At 41.8% G+C, this 15,479-nt stretch overlaps 1 protein-coding gene across 1 annotated transcript in view; it reads left to right on the top strand.

The window, feature by feature from the left end:
• Positions 1-755: 755 nt before the first annotated feature.
• Positions 756-15,479, top strand: part of LOC119382047 (nucleolar protein 9) — a 31,608-nt gene continuing 16,884 nt past the window's right edge. The window contains exons 1-4 of the mRNA XM_037649786.2: positions 756-929; positions 4,558-4,729; positions 10,433-10,540; positions 11,880-12,018. Coding sequence (XP_037505714.2) covers positions 10,534-10,540; positions 11,880-12,018 — 146 coding nt within the window. The 5' untranslated portion in view covers positions 756-929; positions 4,558-4,729; positions 10,433-10,533. The remainder of the gene's footprint in view (positions 930-4,557; positions 4,730-10,432; positions 10,541-11,879; positions 12,019-15,479) is intronic.

Here is a 15,479-nt window from a genome sequence, read left to right as displayed (position 1 = left end):
GAGCCTTACTGGTCTTTTATAGGACCAATAAGGCTCTAGTAAGACCAATCAGAAAATGGGATTGGTATCTTCAAATCCCATTTTCACTAACATGTCCTGAATCACTTCATCAAATATGGTAGTATTATAATCTAAAAAAAAATATGAGTGTGTATATATATTTAATCCAGTGTGTGAATTTTGTGGTTCTCTCCCCATCACTAGCTCTCTTCTTGGAAAATGTGGCAGAACAGACCTGTGGAAAAGAGGTGCAGCTCTCGTGTGATGACTCGACAAGCCATTGCATGCAAATGCTACTGAGTAATACAAGAAGCATCAGTGTACTGACCCGTTTCATGTCCTCATTCTTGGACAATGTTCATTTGATGTGCACTCATCACATTGGGGCCTATGTGATACAGACCCTGCTTGAGGCTTCATTAAAATATCTACAGTCACCCTCCGCTGTAAGTCAAACATATATCTCACTGTATGTTTTGGCCTCTGCCCCCGTTCATCCCCCTCCCCCGTCATTCTCGACGGGTGTAAATAAATGTTCTCTCTCTCTCTCACTCTATGTTGTGCATGTCTTGAAAATAAAAGCAGGGTCATTGAATTATGCTGCATTGTTAGGCAGATATACTAGGGCAGAGGCATTAGTTGTGGGATTGGGCGGTTAAAAGTGCATCCTAAGGGAGTCCAGACCTTATTTCTTTGGCATTTGTCTTGAATTATTTGTTTGTGTTAATAATGTGACTCATTTATTGTTTTGCCTTCCAGTATACTGAATAGAGGGAGCGTGTGAGTATACTGATGCGAGCAGTAGACATCACATTAATGCTGCAAAGAAAAGGGCTGTAGAAGGCAAAAAACGTTTGGATACTTCTCAAGACAGCTTGCAAGACATTGACAATGCACTTGTGACTAGGCCGGCAACCTGCCATGACAAGGTATATTCATTGTTATATCAAATTTACTACATGCACTATAATGAGTGCTGCTAATATAATCGAAATTCATTAACTACTTGGCCTTGCTTTCATTTGCACCTAAAGGGCCCCTCCTCGGATCCATTGGAAAATTTTTTATACACTGGAAGATATACTGTTTAGGAAGTGTTTTATGGAAATAATATTTCAAGTTGGGTCATTATTAGGGGAAATAGAAAAAGTGAAATGTCACACTGCCATGCCACCATTTTCTTTCTCCTGCCTCATTCTTGGTAGGGGAAAGTTAGCTAGGCACACAAAAAATCACAGCTAAGGAATGCATTTGCTGCCCTGACAAAGACAAGCCCCCTTGATAGAGCGTTGGCCACACTACAAGATGTCGACATATTTACTTTACTTAGCATGCACATACATTAAAAGCATGGGAGTCCTGTTGGTGCACTTAGACCACTAGTTGGATGTTGCAGGGTGGTGTGACAAATTTGGGAAATGTATGGAGCAGCCTCTTGACAGCATTGGTAATAAGGTGGTGCCCGTGACCACATGAGATGGCGAACATTTATTTGAGATCAGATTGTGAAAGATAATTGTGGGAGCCTCTGGTAAACATTACCACTTTCTTTTATGAGTGCTTATTATTGCCCTTAAAAGGCACCAAAGAGAAATCGTGAGCTGTATTAATAAGTTATATTTCAGCACTAGTGAAGTGGTCACCACTTTTGCCTTGAAAATAGGCTTGCTATGCCAAAATAGGTGCATAACTGAAAAGGAAGTAATGACACTGCCTTGAAATTCCTGCACCAGCTCTTTGGAATGCCACAAATTTTTGAAGCATCTGCTTGAGTCTATATAATTGTTTATGTGTAAGGAACTGCATTCAATATTAAAAGAAGATAAAAAACCCAACCTAGTAAGATTTGACTTTTCCTTTGACAAAGTATTTCTAATAAAAGAAAATAGCAGTGCCTTTAATTCTGAGGTTTTGGAAACTGTCCTTGGAATCAAATTAAAAAATGAAATTTTGTTCTTTGTGTTCCTCATTGTTACTCAATACACTTTGGCCTGATAAAGGGAACGAGTTGAAATGCTTGTCTAAACTAATTTGGTCTTGCTATTTAGTGTCTTTATAAAAACAAAATGCTATTGCCTCATCATATAGCCATGTGGCTCATTCATTAAAGGGACACCATTTTTCGAAGGTGAGTTTACTCTGCCATACAAGTGTCCTGTATAAAGAGATGGCTCTGAAAAAGTGTGAAACTCAGCAAATGCTGATAAGATATTTGATTTTGATATTAAAGTGAATTTTCCCATGGCACACCTACTGACATCGAAATAGCTTGATGTCAGGCTACAGTACTAATTCTGGTGACTGCACGCAGCAATCTGGCTAGTTGTGATGATGTCAGGTACCAGTGCTTCCAAAATGGCCACTTGTGCATCACCAAAACATTCGAAATGGCCGCTTGCGCATCACCAACGGAGCAATGGTGCAGAGCAGCCGTGGAAACGTCGCGATATCTTGCGCGAGCATGTGACCAGAGGCTCATACCGTGTTGTGGCGTCAGGGTACAGTAGGAACTGAAACTAGCTTTTAAAAACATTCTGTAATTACTTTTTCAGGGTGCAGTCATGCTTAGCAGTACATTTTCTAGGCTCTTGAGGGCTTGGCCTTTCAGTTGATGCAAGAAAACGACAACTGAAAATTTTCATGTCAGTACCCCTTTAAAGGGCCCCTCACCAGGCTTGACAATTTTGAGCTGACGAGCGCAACGCATGCACTGGGTGTTCACGATCACGTCTGCCAAAATTTGCAACGCTATGCGCCGCGTAAGTGAGTCAAATTTCAAGCTGAACGCTGCTTGCCCTTCTTCTCGCGGCCGCGCGCCCAGAGATTGAGGGGATGACGTACATGGTGGAATGGCCCTACGTAGATGGTAGTGCTGTGACGTTGCTCCTCTACGTAGGCTGCTGTGCTCTGACGTCGCCAACAGTAGCACGTGACACTGCGATAATTATTTGACACGACATGTAGTTTGTGTAATTTGTTGCTTGAATGGATCAATAAAACTTGAGAGCAATAATGAAACACTCAAACAGAGTGTGTGCGTTTTCTTTTTTAATTTTTACTGCTGAATCGCAGCGAGATTTGAGACTAATCTACCTCCGTTTCACACGCGTTCGTGTTCTTGCGCTTTGCGCATCATGCAAACGCCACCCCTTACAACGAAACTAATTTTCTACCGCGTTCCAGCGCTCCTTAGGCTCATTTATCCTCCCGCGTCTAACTGAATGTTCATGCGGCACACCGCTAGTCTTGCGTCCGTACAAACGTCACACCTTTCGTGCTCAGTAATAGGTTGAAAGCCAAGTGATCGGTGAGGGCGCATTTGGCATAACTTGCAGAGATGAAGCGCAAAGAACGCCGCCACAACACCGCTCGCGTCTCGGTGGCTCGGTCTGGTTCGGGCACGTCATGCGCTCATGACATATTGTGTGCGCATGACGCGTTCATGCGTACGGGTTATGTGATCCTCCCGCTCGCGTGCCGAAGAGGGCAGGGAAGGGGATTTGGCTTGCAAAGGCTACACGGGGCCAGCGGCAAGGGTCTGCAGCTCACCTCCTCACATCATGGTTTCGCGCCGCTACAAATTATTGTTTTTCTCAGCTTCTAACAGACCGATTAGAAAAATTCTTGTGGCATAATGCTCTTTATTGGGCTCCCAACAACTTCCAATATCTAACTAAAATTCGTTATGTCACCTGATGAGGGGCCCTTTAAAGCAGGCTGATCTTACACTCTTGTGCTGTAATGAAAATGCAGCTTCTATGGCTCCCCGGCACCATTATTTCCATGGTTTGGAAGTGTAAACAGGCGCGGTAATTCTTCTTACTGATGCAACTGTTTCTTTGTTTTGCCCCATTATCTCTCTTTTCATTTTTGACAATGTACTACTAAATCAGGCTCACCATGCACATGCAGTATACCTGCAAAACATGGATAGTCATATGGAAATATGTTCTGCCACTTGTTACTTCCATATTCACTGGTTCCATAGCACATATCTTGGTCCAGTAGAGAAGTTGCAAGATCACAAGAGGCTTGAGTCCTTCTAGCAGTGCTGCCTTGGTATCACAGACTTTGAAAGCTACACGATGACTGTGTTGTCAGTGCAAAATTGACTTGGGCAAGGACAGGTGAGAGGGGAAATAGCACCAACGAGAACCATGATGTCCTACCAAATACTTGCTCCCGTATGCCACATTTGACTACTAGCTTTGCTTGACAGTAATAAGTGATCCCTTCTCATGATATAATTGTCCTTGTTCTGGGACTGCTATGCCAACTTTTTGGCAGAAAGACGTTAAAGATAAAAGATTAGGTCCTCTGTGGCTACCTCTTAAGGAAGCCATAGTTTGTGTGGCTCTTAAACCTCATGAGGAAGAATCCCATCCTGATCACCTACATTTCTTTTTTTCTTTTTTTGCTAAATTCCTGTTTTAGCCCACATAGCTTTCTGTACTGCTCTTACCTTGACTGTCTAGTGAATTCCTGTTTTCATTAACTATGAGTATAGTATAATCTTTAGAAAACATTGCAGTGAGTTTTGGGAGTTCTTGTTTTCAGGTTGTATCTTGGGTACTTGCTGTAGGACGCTTCTGCTTGGAAAATATAAAAGAGTTTGTCTTCAGCGGAGTGCCTACACACGTAATCCGCAGCGTTGTTCAAGTTTTGGGAGGATGTTACGTGGAAAAACATCTTTCACGACCGCAAACAAGTAAAAAGAGGCAGAAAACAGGTATGCTGACTTTTTCTTTTCTCTGGTATCTTTTCATATAGAAACAAACTACTGCTAGTCGGAAGATTATTTTTTTACATTAATTAGTTTCACTTAGTGAGAACAACTATTGAATTCAGTGATAATAAACAGTATGAAGTGCATAGCCCTGCTGTGCTTATCTGGCTGCCAATGCACACCCCTGGCTGCAGCCAAGTTATTTATGAACATGAGACACCTGTAGACTGGTTGCACCATGTACATACTTAGAAATTAGTTAAACTTTTATGGTTGGTTTTGTTTTTGTATGACATATGGCAATACATATAGCTTATCTCTGTCAATGTTGCCAACACCTCTTGTTTTCTGGCATGGTGGAACAGGGCACAAAATCTGCAGGTGTCTTTTAAGAATGTGGGAATCCAAGGACTTTTCAAAAGCTCTTTCGAGGACTTTGATATTGATTATAAGTGTCTTTAAAGAACAGTTACAGCAAGGAAAAGATCATCTTGCCTGAGAGCCATTATTAAGATTTCTAAATTGTAACTAGAGTGACTGTGATGACTTTTATCACATTACAAACAGCTATGGCCAATGAGTGTCACTTAGTTGCTGCATGTTAGTGTCTTATTTAAGGTATATAGCAAGACGTATTTGTCTGTTACTTCTTATTGTAGTGATCATATTTTATTGTGCTTGAGTGCACACATGTTGATGAAGGAAAAAAAGAACGAAGCAATGGCCGCTTAATTATTGCATGCAGTAGGTGACTGACTGTCACTGTTTTGCACCCCTTCCCCTCCCCCTCACTCCCTGGTTATGGCCCTACTCTTAGTAATGCATTTTCACATTGAGGCTGCCATTACCACTAAACAAATGAGCATGAACCAACTTTGAGATATGTGAGAACTTTAATTTAGAGGGACTGTAAGCAGAGTGCACTTGTGTCACTAGAGAACTTGGTGCTCAGTTGGCAGGACGAAACACAACCGTAGAGTGCAATGAGCTGAGAAAATGCCACTGATGTTGGAGGAAGTTGATGTAATGAAGTGTGATCAGCTTTGTTTGAAAGATGTCTCATATCTAAGTTATCCTCTTTATTATGACAAATTGTGTTGATGACCCGTGAAGTGAAGCTTGGTAAAATAGTTTGGAACTGATGATTTTACATTTCAGGTAATATTTTGCACTTTGTTTATATTGGCTCAGGTTAATGGGAGGCTGTAGGTCACACACACCCTGCACATTCAATGTATCGGTGGCAGTGCTTTTCCTGGCACCCAGGTTCTCTCTTCTTGAACAATGCGGTTTTAATGGAAAGCCAGGATAGCTTTTGGGGAGCGCTAAATACGACATGCACATCAACACATTTAGCAACTTTTTCAAATCGTGTAACACGCCACGACACACAGTTTGAAAAAAGAAAAATAACAACAGTATGTTGGGCAAAAGCAGATGCGTGAATGGCAATTTGCTGTGAACACAGCAACAATGTTTGCCAAATCAATAGTGGGTACTTAGCCCTTCACTGCAGCATGTGTGACATTGCAAATCCGCCTTTTGCATGTCTGTGTGGCGCCCTCTTGCAGACACTACCAAAAACAAACTGTGCGGCGTCGGGGTGCACGTCTGCTGCTACTGCCACCGCTGCCACCAGTGCTGCTGCGTAGCACAAAGCTTTATTGCTGCGGCACATGTGCTGAGAGGCCCTGTCTGAGCGTTGTGTTGAGGCATGGAGGCCCCTGGGAGTATTTACATACCCGGCAGCTTCTTTTCCGTGACCAATCGATGGACGAAAACGCCGGTATCAATGAAAGTGCTGAGCAAAAAGCAGTTGAATGCTTTCATGGCGGCAAGTGGTTGGCAGTGCTCCCGGCAAACCACAAAAGGACAGAAGTTCTGCGATGAAGGGTATGTGCGCAACCTCATGTTCAGTGAGTTGACTGCCACGTCCACATACTGACTTCTGAGAAGTATTTGCCTCCCTTCAATGAAGGGTGGCTACTACATCGTGCATGCAGTCGTGAGGAAAACCACAGGAGGCGTACTGGCATGCCGCTGCCTCTGCCCAGCCGGGTCAATATAATTTTTGTTTATTGTGTCATTCGTACTAATCATATGAACTACCGGGCCTCTGCTTTGGCGGTTTCGTGCCTTTTCTTGTTCGCGCTGCCGTGCGTGAATAACGCTGAAAGGCATCATTATTCTTAAAATCATCGGTGTAGACAAACAGTGATGGCACGAAATCGGGCTGCCTGAGCAAGTTGGACGGTGAACCTGCAAAATCCGTGAACATCGCACTAAGGTGACCAGAAAAAAGCAAGCACGTTGAAACTTCACTAACACAAGCAAAACGGCCCAAGATTTATGAATCGGTGCACGGCAGTCACGTCAACAGCCAAAATACATGGATCTTTTTTTCTTTCTCGCTGAACAGCGAATGTGCTTCGACGACAGAAATGAACCACTGAACTTCAGTGAATGACAGGCGACGAAATTGCACTCTTTGGCATTCATTATGTTCAAGCGGAGGACTTACGGCGACCATTTTTACGATGCCAAAGTAAACAACAGCGTAGTTATGTTGAAACTGAAGCGAACCTAGGGGCTCTTAGCCGCACTTTGCTGTTGTCGTAGCGAAAGCTTCGTCGCTACTGAACTGCTGTACGACGAGCCGGACACAAAGCGCACACTTGTTCCACGTCCTGCAGAAAACGTGGCATGTTCTTCGCGTACGCCACCTAAATTATAGCAATAATTAGCACACATACCTTTAACAAAGTGTTTTTCGCACAGTCGTGCACTATCCGAAGGCTGCCACGGACTGCCGTCTTCATTTTGGCGCCTGACAGCCCTGATCCATGCTTCACGACGCTGACGATCACGTTTCACTGATGGAAAGCGGAAATACGAATGTTGCTGCTGGGCACGCCTAGGGAAGTGCATCCATAAGCGGCACATGTTCCCGGCATCGCGCTAACAGGAACCAGATATATAGATAAATGTGTTTGTTGTGCTGCCTGCATATGCCAACACTACGCCAATACCGCGGTGAGAAGAGAGGCATTGTGCGTCTGCGACGGCGCCGCACAGATCGTTTCGCGGAGTCACCGCCAGGGGGCCGCGCATGCGTTGTAGAGGCATGCAAAAGCCAGATTGCAAACCCCTATTTGATAAGTGCCAGGTGGTGGGGTGAAGTGGATCCTAGTTAACACTGGAAATAATTGAAGCAGCTGAGATTGATAGATTGGGTACAAACTGCATTAGTGTGCCACTCATGCGCATGACCAGGACAAATGATATATGCGATAATCAGGTATCATTTTTGTCATTTTTGCTATTTGCGTTCTTTGTTGGTCTCTTATGTCACATGCTCTTTGTATCCTCTCGCATTTCTGCTATAAACTTCACTTGTAAGTCAGCACTGCATTTGTCATGTTAGTTCTTCTTCTTTTTCTTTGTCGTTTCTGCGCTGCTAGCTTTTGAAATGGATTACCAACTTGCCGAAAGAAGTGCTTTTTTTTCACATTATGGTAGCATACATCCTTGCTACCATAAGGGCTTATTGCTCCCATTTTCATAATGTCACATCAGAATGGAAAACAATTTGAATGCATGTGCTAGGAAGATTTTTGTTCATTTGCTGTAAAAGACCTGTTGAGAGTACAGAATTCATAGGAAAATTAAAATGGGAAAACAGAGATTTACCACCAGAATGAGGCAAGGAGCAAGGGAAAGAACTCAATATATGCATTTGGTCCCTTCATCTTTGTCTTATTCTAACACTAAATTTTTTTTATGTGAATCACATGGTACAACTTGCTAAGTTCACCGGTGAATTCATTACGATGTATTCAGATAGGCTGGAAAATTGATACTTAAGCTTGGATTAGGGGGATCTCTTTATGTCTCTCTCTGAACAAAGATTTTATGTCATGCGACACCCCACAATGCTGAGCATTGTTTTTACTGGGGTCAGCACTTGTTATAACATTATTGCTACAATTATTTCTGCGAGTTTTTTATCATCTTTGAATGCCTCCAGCCTACAGCAGACATATAAAATACAGTTGTGCCTCTGTACAATGTGCTTAGTAAGTCTGAGCTCCTTACACATTGTTCCTGCCTACAGACACTGAAAGGATATACTTAGTCATTCAGTGCTTTAATATGGAAGAGATGCCCGAAAGCTAAATTTGTATCTCTTATAATGATGCAGACCTTGGCAAGAGCCTTGGCTTTACTAGGTGTATAATTTATTGACAATGCATGCAGCATCGAGAGAGTACTTGAGAAGTTGGAGTATGAGTCTGGAATGGAGCAACTAAAACAAGCATGTCATGAACATATCTAAATGGCATTTGGCAGCTCCAATACCAATAAGAAAGGTAAAGAAAGGTGAAAGTTCGGATCATTTACTAGTGAGTCATGTTGCGTTGAATCAGACACAACTTATGCAGGAGCCTTGGATCAGTCAATACTGCCCTGAAAATAAAATAGTATTCTCAGCAGTTTAAACTATTTTTGAAGGTGAGAAAGCAAGATTAGCATATTTCAGTCAAACTAAGCCCCTAGGAATGCTATTGACCCAAACTACACCCAAGAGCCTCCTTTTGAGCTCGTTTAGAGGCTAATGTCCTGGGAAAAAGGAAAACTATGTGCACTAATTCAGAGTTGGAAGCATTCATAAAATGAAGAAACAAAATTCAGATTTCTGTAATTGATGACAAGAAGGTCATGGAATGTAACTTCCACCAGAAAACAAGAAAAAAGGCTCAAAGTGGGGTGCTACCCCTAACCTGTACAAAAAAAAAAGCTACTCTTAACCCGTACTACCTAAGCGTAAAGAATGAATTTATCTTTTATTTTTGTAATAGCGATTTTCCTAAGATATCACACTAATTTGCTCTGATCAGCATAAATTTATTTCTATTATAAGAAAGTAATGCCAAAGTATTAATTGCATTAGGACATTCTTAAAAATTTCATAAAAATTGACCCACTGTTTAGGGGATCCTTCCATCGAGCACCCTTCTTTAATTAAAACGATTGCTGTTCTATTCCTGGTTATGTTATTGACTATCTTGCAATACTCAAGGTAAACCAACGAATATTACTATCTTATATACCATAAAATGCCGAGCAAGCGCCCCCACTCGAGCAAGCGCCCCTCTCCCTTTTTCGGGAGATCTGAAATAAGCGCCAGTGACCGAGCAAGCGCCCCCCCCCCCCTCCTCCTATGCGGCCACTTTTTTTTCAAGACGAGCATCGCTTGTGTAAAAAGAACCACAAAAATGAGTGCACTGAATGCGTATCTAATGTTGTTGATGAAATTCCGTTGTCATGTGGCCGGTCGTATATTGGTCGAACCGGTCGCTGCATCAATGGTTTGATAGTGTTGAGGGGGAATAAGAACAGTAAATAAATAAAGCATTTCATTAGAAACATGTATGGGCATTTTTTATTTTTAGCGGCTCTCCCGCCGCCATCTTGAATTTCGGTCCGGGACCGAGCAAGCGCCCCCTCCCCTACCCCCCGAAATCTGGTCAGATTATCCTTCACCATAGGGGAGCGCTTGCTCAGCATTTTACGGTAAATGCTGTTCTGCTTTGAATGTGATCTGAAATTTGTTTTAGATGTTGTGGTGGGCCCAGTGTGCTGTCAAAAGTGCAATACGACTAATGCAATGCATTTTGCTTTGGCTTTCCTTTGTTTCCTGCTTAGCTATAGAGCAACAGAAAAAAACCATTGAAGTTGTTGATGTTCCTGAAGAGTATGACGAACTCTTTGGGATATATGTCGAAACAATAAAAACAGAGTTTGACATGTTAGGTAAGTGCATTTTGTATATAAGCACTGTCACCTGCTGTGATTGTTGTGGTAGCCATTTGTTATGGTGGTAGATGCATAATAGTGTAAGCAATCTTGAAACAAGGTAAAGGTCTCTTTAGTTAAAAGTTTGATAGTAAGAGCATGCTGTGCCAGTGTTAAGCATAAACTCACTGTGGCACATCTGGCACTGTGAATGCACAGCAAGGAGCAACAGAGACAACTTGCCTGTGCCAGCAAATCCGGTAGCAGATAAACCATGTTGTACTGCAATGTAGTGTTGTGCATATTCTGGTTTGAGCAACCTTATTTGAACTGTGCATTCTAATGCACCTGCAAGCCTCTTTGAAATTTTAGAAGGATGGCTCGAAGGCTATTGCAGTTGTTTCTGCAAAGCATTGTTCGCGTGATTGCAGAAGTGCAGTACTATTTGAGTGCTGCATAGTAGAACACAAAGACGAAATAAGTGTTACCTTATAGCGGTGAAAAAAGTGCTGCTGTATGTGTAGTAAAAGTACAAAGAATTCATTAAATGTGGCTTTCGAACAATGACATTGTGCAGCCAGCTATGCAGTAGAAGCAAAATGACAGTGGGCATGCTCTCTTTGTCCAAATTACTTTGAAAATGGGAATACTTCCATGGAAAAAGTGAGTATTGACAGACTCATCTTGTCAAAAACACAGTGAACCAGGAGCATCTTGACCTGTCTCAACTAGAATCCAAGACGTGCCTTCCTAATGTAGCACCATGCAACTTATTGTTCATTTCTTTGAGTAGAAAATGGTCCTTGCACCAATAAACACCATCAGATCAGTAGACAGTTGATTGCGCAGATTTCAGCATTAGGAATCAATACAACGGCACTTTGATGATATTTGTGCTCGGAACAGACGTTCTTTCAGCCTTGCATAAACACTTGTGATTGCCATCGACTGTGCTTTGAACTAGCTTTGTTGAGCATCTGAAATGATCTGCTAAATAATGTGGCGGGCTGGCATTTTTGAGCTCAATGAACTGCAATTCGTAGTGAAAAAATTGTGTGACTTCTAACCAGTGCAGACAGAAGAGAACAAAGCTGGTTGAGTCATTTCAAAGTAATGGTGGAAAAATTGTATGAATTTAACACATAAAGGCAAGAGAACAGACCAACTTTCTGCCTTTGTTTTCTTCTGTAGGTACATGTTAAAGTTTTGCTATGTTTTCCACCATGAATTTGAACCAAATCACGTAGCTTTCTATCTTGCTACAGTCAGTGAACCATGTATGATCAAGATATTTCCTGCTTGCTATTTTACTTATGTGCTTCCATTAGAAGATGATCATTATTGCTTTATCTTGCAGATATCATGACTAACAATGTAGCATCTATGCTCCTGCAAGCCTTGATTATGATATTGCAATTAAAGAATCCAAAATTGCTATCTAGATTTGTGAAGCACATTGCCAGTGCTGTTTTCTCTCAGTCACCAAGTGATGAAAGGTATGTATTTTGTTATTCCACATTGGCTTTACTGCATTCACTGCAAGAACACTTGTGGCTTCGTTTAATTTTATACAGTTGGATTGTGCCCCCCCCCCCCACTACAGCATCTCTCATAATCATATCATGGTTTTGGGATGTAAAACCCCAACAATTATTATATTCTTGATGAACAAAACACAAGGTTACAAAAGATGCAAGAAGTATGATAATGCAGATGTAGTTGTCATGGAGCCAAACGATTTCAGTCTTCAATGGTGTGCAGAAAAAATTAGTATTTAAATAGGTTAACTTTAAAGCTTTAAAGGTTTGGTGGTTTGTTGAGTAGGCCCTGTCATTACTGGACTTGTTACATGGATGGGCTGAGTGTTGGCATTTAATTTAAGCGTACTTAAACCGAAGAGTGTAGTGTTTAATTGAAGTATAATAGTTAGGTAAAAGGGAATGAAAGTGATGAAAAAAATTAGCGCAGCTTGCACTAAGTCATGCAAGGCTGGGTCACAGCAGAGCTGGTGGGCACATAGCTGGTCCTGGCTTGGCTTTTACCCTCTCCTCTCTCTCTTTCTTACCCCTTGCTGTACTATAGTTCTATACATGGCTATGCTTGGTCTCTTATCTCTCTATCTTTTTTTGTGTCTGTTTCTTTATCTTTCTCTCTCTATGTCTATTTCTTTCTCTGCCTTTCTGTCTTTTTCTTTCTACCTCTTTCACTCTATTTCTTTCTCTGTCTTTCTATCTTTTTCTTTCTTTTTTCCCTTTCTTTCTCTCCGTTTTTCTCTTTCTTTGTTTCTCTCTCTGTAGTTGTTGTCTCTCCTATCTTTTTCTCTCTTTCTTCCCTTTCTTTGTATCTATTCCTCTGTTTTTCTTTCTCTCTCTCTCTTTACTTTTTCTTTCCTCCCCCTCGCCCTTATTTCCCTTTTCCACCTCCTTGTTATACTATACTGTACAAGGCTATGCTATGCTCTGCTAGCGTGCCTGGATAGCCGAGTGGTTAGCATGCTCGTCTTCGGATTGTGAGTACGCAGGTTCGATTCTCACCTTGGCAAGTAATTTTTTTTGCCAAGAATTTCTCTTCTTTCTCTCTCTCCGTACTCGTTCTCTTGCTGGTCAGAGTTATTGCATCCCATGCCGGACAAATCGGTGCACGTTCTCTGGGAGCGAAGCAGAAGAGGAAGATGGCGAACATGAAGAAGAGGACGAAGCGTTGGCTTGCCTGTTCATGATGATGATAATTTTCTATCTACGACACACGGCAAACCTCGAGCATTACAGCTCTGCTGTAAAAGAGCTTGCCTCCTGTGTGGACCGAACCCACAACCTTGACATGACACATATGGTCGCATGCGTAAATACGCGTTGTCAATTCATGTGTGATTACACATAAACCCACAAATAGTCTCACAACACCTGTGTGCTATGGCAGCAGCCTTTCCCCTGCCAGTTTTCTTGCGTAGTTATTTAAGTGTAACCATGGGAGTGTTAGCCAGCACTACTCATAGCTATGGCATTAAATGTGGTGAATTGCTACAAAATCGCAGCCCAGATTTTGCAAATTAATTGTGATGTGTGCTGCCATTCTCGAAATATTTTGGTTTTTCGTTTCTGTGAGAGCAAGTTAAGGCAGAAAATGTTTCACAGAGAGTAGTTTACTTTGCTTTTTTGCTGCCAGATACATCTGCTTTTGCTTTATATACAACATTTCACTATATGGGCTGATACGTTTACAGTGAGCACTATTGTCTGCAGGAGCCGAGATCCTCGGACCTGCAGACATGCTTTGAAGGGACATGAACCCTATGAGATGCTATGTACACAATTGTGTACACCACTTGTTTTTGCTATTTGTGTCAACAAGGGGCAAGCAAAAACCAAGATACATTGAGCTTTGGCTGAAATGAACCCCCTGCATAATAATTTTGTCTTCATTTAATTCATTTTGCAGTGCACTGTTGCATATGATCACTTTGCTGAAGGCACTGCCATATTCGGCGAGTCGTTCGACATGCTGCTCCCCGCGACCCATGTCAAACGTATAATTTTTCTTTGCTCAGCATAGACATAACCGGAAACGAATTTGCAATATATTTCTAGCATGTGATTCTATTCTATTTATGCAGAAACAGAGCATGAATGGCTTCAGAATAAATAGCTATATTTAATTACATAGTAATTAGGAATTATTGCCATAACACACATAATTGAAGATATTACAGTAGACTCTCGATAATTCAAACTTGAGGGGACCTCAGGATTTTATTTGAATTATCAGAAGTTTGAATTATCAGAAGGTCTCATAAATATGACTCAGGGCAACACACCAACTAACACTGCGATGTCTATTGTTCCTCAGTGCCGCAGCAACATCATAGGCTGCTCTGCATGATGGCCACAAAATTTTTAGACATCAGTGATAATACTGGTACTTGATATTATACAAGGCACGCACGAGTGTGTAATTAAGGGACAAAATGAGTTGCGTTCTATGACAGTTGCTAGCCCCATCTAATTCTTAGGACGCTTTCTCACATGGCATACTGCAGAGAAAGTGACTTTAAGAAGTGTTTGGCACGTAATAGATCAAGGCCAGACTGTACAGTTTTTTTTTCCCTCGGTCAGCACGAGATTATTGGTGCACAAGGTTCGGCTAGTTTGGCCGTTTCGTAGGCAGGCAATCAGCTTTATTTGCGCCTGTTAGTAACAGCAAAATGTGAATGTTCAGCTAGAAGCTACAAAGGCAGCAGATATTTCCAGACATGGACAAGCAAAAAGTTTGAATTAACCGAATTTGTGCAGTGAAGCAGTTTGAATTAAGCAGCTTTAAAATACATTGAAAACATAGTGCAACCAAATATTTGTGATTTGTTTGAATTAACTGAAAGTTTAAATGATCAGAGTTTGAATTATCGAGAGTCTACTGTATGACATTATTTTTTGTTGCAATATAATATCGAGCGTCTTGAAATAACATTGTATCGATTTTAATGAGAACTAACAGACAATAATGCCAGGGAAAGTATAGGGGATGTTTTTAGTAATAAATGTAAGGTAATTGTGAAGAAAGAAAAGTGGACGAAAAGATAGCTTGCCGCGGGCAGGGACCGAACCTGCGACCTTCGAATAACGCGTCCGATGCTCTACCAACTGAGCTACCGTGGCGGCCATCCCCCCGTCCACTTTATAGGGTATATGTGTGAATTTAAACGTGGGAGCGTCAGTCAGCGCCGCCAGTAGCCATGACGGTGAGTGTGGAACACTCTTTTTCTGCCTGTTGGCGTCACGTAGCACGTGAACTTATTACGAGCTGGCAGCTGACCAATAATCCCTCGCATACTACCTGAAAGCATCAAGTCTGCCAGAACGAGACCCTCGCTATGAATGAAAGAAAGAAGTGTTAATTTCAAGGGCTCGTTTTCTTTGTTATACACAATATTAATGAGAACTAACAGACAATAATGCCAGGG

The sequence above is a fragment of the Rhipicephalus sanguineus genome, chromosome 1 (assembly GCF_013339695.2).
Source record: "Rhipicephalus sanguineus isolate Rsan-2018 chromosome 1, BIME_Rsan_1.4, whole genome shotgun sequence".
Classification (NCBI taxonomy): domain Eukaryota; kingdom Metazoa; phylum Arthropoda; class Arachnida; order Ixodida; family Ixodidae; genus Rhipicephalus; species Rhipicephalus sanguineus.
The sequence above is the reverse complement of the archived record's forward strand: the minus strand, read 5'-3'. Positions and strand labels throughout refer to the sequence as shown.